This window comes from Lactuca serriola, chromosome 8 (genome assembly GCF_051521515.1).
Source record: "Lactuca serriola cultivar US96UC23 chromosome 8, Lser_US96UC23_V15, whole genome shotgun sequence".
Classification (NCBI taxonomy): domain Eukaryota; kingdom Viridiplantae; phylum Streptophyta; class Magnoliopsida; order Asterales; family Asteraceae; genus Lactuca; species Lactuca serriola.
The window spans coordinates 111194416-111200439 of record NC_136415.1 but is presented as its reverse complement, the minus strand read 5'-3'; the positions used below and the strand labels follow the sequence as shown (position 1 = coordinate 111200439).

Genomic DNA, 6024 nt, shown 5'->3' with positions numbered 1-6024 from the left:
AAAAATTATTATTATTATTATTATTATTATTATTATTATTATTATTATTATTATTATTATTATTATTATATATATATATATATATATATATATATATATATATATATATATATATATATATATATTAAAGAAGGCTAATGCTTAGGAACATTAAAGTTCCTAGGCATTTGGAAAAATTGGTCTTCAGATTATGTATGTGGTTACAATTCTGGGTCGTTTCTTTTAGGTAGTTATATTTTGCCATTTTTTATTTTATGTGTACACGTATTGTTTTGGGTTTCTTTCATCGTTTTCTCCACCAATAAGGATTCGCTTTTTGTTACTCTATTTCCACGGTAACCGCCCCACCCTTCTCTTCCGGTATATTCTACTATCCCAAAACCCATTGCCTTCATCTCGATCGTTCCTCAACCATCTGACACTGTTTCTCTCTGCAAGCGATTCAGAACCACTATCACCGCCGTCTGCTCCAGTTCGTCTCAAATCCACAGCTTTAAATTTTGTTGTTGTTGTTGTTGTTGTTGTTATTATTATTATTATTATTATTATTATTATTATTATTATAACTAAAAAAAGGGGAAATGACACATTAGTCCAACAATATTTTTTGAATTTGCCAAATCAATCCCTTTAAAATTTTTTTGTGCTTTATGGAGGCATAAGGTGGATGTCGACCAAGGTTGTCGAACTCGTTACTCGGCACCTGTTCGGCCGACTACCGAGTAGCGAGTACTCGGGAATACTCGAATTTAGTAATTCATGTAGAAATATTTTTAGGGTAATTATATATGTCAAAATAATAAGTTGATTAAAATATATAACAAAATTAGATACATGTGAATACACAAAAACTAAAAAAATACATAATGGTCTCACTTCGTGAATAATTACTAAAAATTTAATATATATATATATATATATATATATATATATATATATATATATATATATATATAGTAATAATCACATGTGTGTGTGTTAAATAATATATCATTAAGTATATTACACATATTAATCATCGAGTTTTACAACACTGCTCAGTTCAGTAAGGGGCCGATTGGAGAGTACTCGGGATTTTGTTACTCGCATCGGTAAGGGGTCGAGTAGCGAGTACTCGGAGGAGTAATCGTCCAACTCGGTGAGTTTTACAGCACTGATGTCGACATGCTTATTTCTTTCCACTAACCTACAATAACATGTCAATTATATCACACAATCATTAGAGAATATATGGATGTCCACTCATCATGACATGGTAGACACGTGGCTGTCTATTTGGACCAGTAGGACTATTTATGAGTCTTTCTTTCTTATAAACCCACCTCCTCCACCTCCATTTACACCACAAAACACACACATACACACACACGAGATACCTAGCTTCAACTTCGATGACCATTGATCCATTTCCTGATGTCACTGTGATTCTTCTTCTTTAACCACATCTTTCTCTAATTTTTCCAATCATTCCATTAATATGATCTAAATCATACTATCAGTTTTTCTAAAACTGAATACACATAAACAATTTGACTTTTAAAGTTAAAATCAACCTTAAAAGTCAAAACTGCAGAAATGCATACCATGAATGACGTCTAAGCTTCCATTTGGCATTATGACCATAAAGAGTAATGATATTATGATGCTTTATATCTCCCATTGCTTCCAATTCTCTCAAAAATCCTCGATCATGTTTTGTTCATTTTTTTCATAGCTTCTTCGCAACGAAAGACGTTGAATCGTTAATTGTCAATTTGTAAACCATTTTGTAACCTCCAAACCTGATTTGGTCCTTGCTAGTGAGTTTCATCGTCTTCTTCAAGAAAACATTCGATTTTAGGGTTTTATCTTGGGTTATCTGAACAATACCAGCTTTACACCTGTGAAATTAGGTCAACACCGAAACAAAATAATAATAATAATAATAATAATAATAATAATAATAATAATAATAAACGTCAAGAACGACATACCAGAGGTGTCTTGAATGACAAACTGTTTTTTCTGCCATCAGTGTGATAACAGAGAACTAAGTTATGGTGATCTTTGAGAAGATAAAAGCTAATACATAGATGGTGACGTATAAGCCCAGAGAAACCCCGGTGTTTTTAGTCATGGCGTTTTGAAAGAAAGGAAGATGAAGATGAAGAATTTGCAAATAGTATCCTAAAGGAGTGAGATGAGGTGGCAAATTAAAATATATTGTACTATCAGTTTTTCGTTTTTCTGAAACTAAATCCACATAACATTAACATTGACACCTAATCACCGCAATAGATGAGGTGGCAAAGAAATTGCCGGCTTGCCCTTTTATTTATTCAAAAATGACCAATTAGATTTGACAAAACAACTTTATTCTCTCATAAAACATAGAGAAAAAAAAGTTAAAATATTGATTAGTAAATTCGAAAAACATTCTTGGAGTAATGAGTCATTTTCACTTAAAAAATAACTGGGAGATAGAGAGATTGCATGCAGCTACCCAACCCATTCATCCACATGATGGTACCGTCCTAAACCTGCTCCAAGAAAAGGTTTGACACCGTGACCATAATATTATAGAGTATATAACTATATATAATCTCTTCTCCACTTATGAATTATATATGATCTCTTGTGCCGTAGAAATAGAATGTTCCTTAATCAAATACGTATCGGGCAACATATACACGTATACACAAGCAGTAGATTACATTTCCATGATCCCTTCAGGAATATTCATTATTACACACCGCAGGCAATAGAAAAGAAACTTGTTGAAGCAGAAGATTATACAATAAAATGGAGTACATTAGCAAATAACATCCACATACAAGATCCGAATGATTAGAAATCCTTTTGAAAGTTACCAAATCATCACAACTGCAATGACTCCAACACCAAGAAGCACAGCAAGGAACTTGAAAAATGGTTTGTCAAAGTAAGCGTCTTCTTGTGGTTTGAAACCTTTGGCTATGAGATGATGAATAGCTACATAAACAAAAACCCCAGTAGCAATCCCCATGCAGATGGCATACATCCAATCAGCTACTACCCCTTCGGTTGTGGCATTAATGGCGATTCCTATTCCAACCCCAATAGGGCTTGAGATTGCAAAGGCGAAAGAGTAGATCACGGTTAATAAGAATGGCCTCTTTGGTATCAGTCTCAGGAGAGCGATTCCCATCGCAACTGCTGCAAAAATCTTGTGCAGAGAGATTGTCCATAGGTTTCTCCATGCATCTGTTTTTGTTGCTGAAAAGCAACATCAAAATATCGTTTTTTAAAACTATATGAATACATGTTCACGCTATTAATATTGATCATAGAGTTTGATTCAGAGTACAAATAGGACAACAATTTTTGAAAGAAAAGGGTTATATCAGCTAGACAACTAGGGTGATAGTTTCCTATTTCATCCCTTCAGAATTCAGACTTTTGGTTTTTGTTGTACACTAAAAAACCAAACAGAGAAAAAGAGAAAAACACTAATGATCGATGCAAGTATATACGTACGTAGTTCAGCCAACTGAGCCTATGTCATAACCCCATATGACGAATGAGATTCTTCGACGAAAACTAAACAAAAGTTACTACAAAACATTCTAAGACCCATTTAATTTACAACCTATAACATAAAAAGATTCCCAAGATCTACTCTCTTAATTAAGCTGTGTTATGCCTAAGGATTGGAAGTCTGTTAGAGAGTTATGGCTACCTAGCTCTAAATCGAGATTTTTTCATGACTATAAAACAATTCATTATCTTTTCCATATATTGACAGTTAGCAAACATTGAAACATATAGTCGAGTAGATCACATCAAGTGTTTGTTTGTTTTTCCTGCACTATTATCATCGTATGTGTAATTATGAATATATATAACAAGCACACAAAGGGAGTAGAAGCTTACATGATACACCAACAGCAATACCCTCGAAAATAGAATGGAAACACAATGCAAGGATAAGTAGAATGGTATCGCTTAAGGATGATGTCTTAACAAATATAGGGTGGCTGTGATTTCCATGTTCCGATGGATCCCCACCCCTCATCCTCCCCTCCTCCTCCTCCTCCACCACCGCCACTTTATTTTCCCCACCACCACCATGACCTCCTCTTCCGACAACATATAATATCACACAATCACTAAACATGGTGAGAAGGTAACCAGCCGATGCCAACATGAAAGCAAAAGGGTATGTTTTTGTTGTAAGATCACCAAAGACTTCGTTAGAGTCACTCAAGAAATGCATGAGAGAAGTCCCTAAAAACACACCGCCGGCGAACTGAGTGCCCAACAATAGAAAGCTTTCGTTCCATCTGTAGAAGTAAGGAGACACCCCACCAGCAAAAGTGGTGACAAACATAATGATCAAGCAATAAACTTTCACCAACACCAACCCTTTCGCACGCAAATCGAGGGTGCCCTCCTCATCATCGTGGCTGTGACCACCATGACCGGTGGTCAGGGAAAGGTGTAAAGAGAGAAAAGTGATTAACAAAAGAGCTGAGTTTGACTTGATGAAATGGAAGGAGATAGCCATGGAAATGATTAGATTTACAGTTAAGCTCTTTAACACTTGTTTTCTTTAGTTATATATGTATGTAGTACCGATTTTCAGATTAGATGGTGTTGTTAGAGTGTAGTACAGTCTTGACTTTCCAATAGGTGTACTGCACCACAGTTGTCATTGAAGATGTCAACGTGAATAAAACTCTACAATATATAAATAGAAATATCGGGGGCATATTTTAACAATGCCGGAACCTAATGTATCCAAAACTTCCCCTTGTGTTTTCCACATACGTTTAAAGAAAATAGGATGATGTCCGAAATGACGTTGATTTATGAATTAATGTATGATTATCCCTGCACTAACACCATCGCATGTTTTCGCCTTTCGGGTTCAGTATTGAAGCAGCCATCAGTTTTTAGAATAAAATTGAAACCCTAACTTGTATGTCACAATATCATCTCTCTTAAGACATCAAACTTCTTTAATATTACACGGTTGCAAAGGATAAGATGATGTGTTAAATGATGTAGATCTACGGATTAATTAATGTATGATATTTCTCTAACATAATCTTATGTTTCCGTATTTAATTAATAATTGAAGAAAAATGATTTCCTTGCTATAATATCGAAGTCCTAACTATTTTTTATAACAGACGAGTGGATCATTTGTGACTATAACATACAACCTTCAATATCCTCTAGTTTCATACAACTTTAGAAAGTGATGAACGTTTTTTAGAATAGCGATTTCATTAACAACTCTCTAGCAAGAAACTAGAGGGAGGAAATTTCATTAACAACTCTCTAGCAAGAAACTAGAGGGAGGAAACCGAGATGAAGTAATTAATGATTCAAACTCAGTGGCTCAGTCAAATCCGATAGAGATGTAATAAAACAGACAAATAATATTAAGAAGAGAAATTAAATATTTTTTTTTTATTTATCTTCCTATCCATATAAATTGTTTTTTACTTATCTTTCCGCTCATATAAAATGGTGACAACTGTTATATTTTTATAAAACTAATAATATTTTAAGACATATTTCATCATTTCACATAAATAGATATATAAGTAAGAAGAAAAGTAGGAGTATATATTTCACATGAATATATATATAAGTAAGAAGAAAAGTAGGAGTATATTTACTTTCTCTATTGAGAATTATATGTTGTAAATAATAAATCAAATTATTATTATTACAGTCACCAAGTTTCGTCCAGAAACCAAATCAGTTCTTTACGATCAAATATGATTATAAGAAAAATAGAATGAAGATTGTTTCGTTGTTGGAAGAAATTAAGATTACATAACAGCAAATAAAAACCAACCTCGAGTAGTTGATCTTGACTTGTAAAATACTTCATGGAAGAAGCTCATGTCCTTAAAGGTTTTTACGTTGCTCTAAAGTTGTAAGCTTTAGCGTAAAACTCAGGATTTGATGCAGAATATTTTCCGTTCCAATAGTTAGCAAAGAAGATATAAACGCAAATCGATTATGTAATATATAGCAGTAGAAACACTA

The 6024-nt window shown here is 33.6% G+C and overlaps 1 protein-coding gene across 1 annotated transcript; it reads right to left on the bottom strand.

Moving 5' to 3' along the window:
- Window positions 1–2614: 2614 nt before the first annotated feature.
- ZIP2 (ZRT/IRT-like protein 2) lies at window positions 2615–4573 on the bottom strand. Its single transcript, XM_079017881.1, has 2 exons — window positions 3892–4573; window positions 2615–3234 (listed from the first exon to the last, which is right to left on the bottom strand). The coding sequence occupies exons 1-2, from the start codon at window positions 4523–4525 to the stop codon at window positions 2846–2848; spliced, it is 1023 nt and encodes a 340-aa protein (XP_078874007.1). The 5' UTR covers window positions 4526–4573; the 3' UTR covers window positions 2615–2845.
- Between the last annotated feature and the right edge of the window lie 1451 nt (window positions 4574–6024).

Excerpts from the sequence above, each read along its gene's own strand:
- ZIP2 (XM_079017881.1), bottom strand. The coding sequence starts at position 4,525 with ATGGCTATCTCCTTCCATTTCATCAAGTCAAACTCAGCTCTTTTGTTA. Across the intron at positions 3,235-3,891 it reads TATTGCTGTTGGTGTATCAT|CAACAAAAACAGATGCATGG; the intron begins GTAAGCTTCTAC and ends GTTGCTTTTCAG.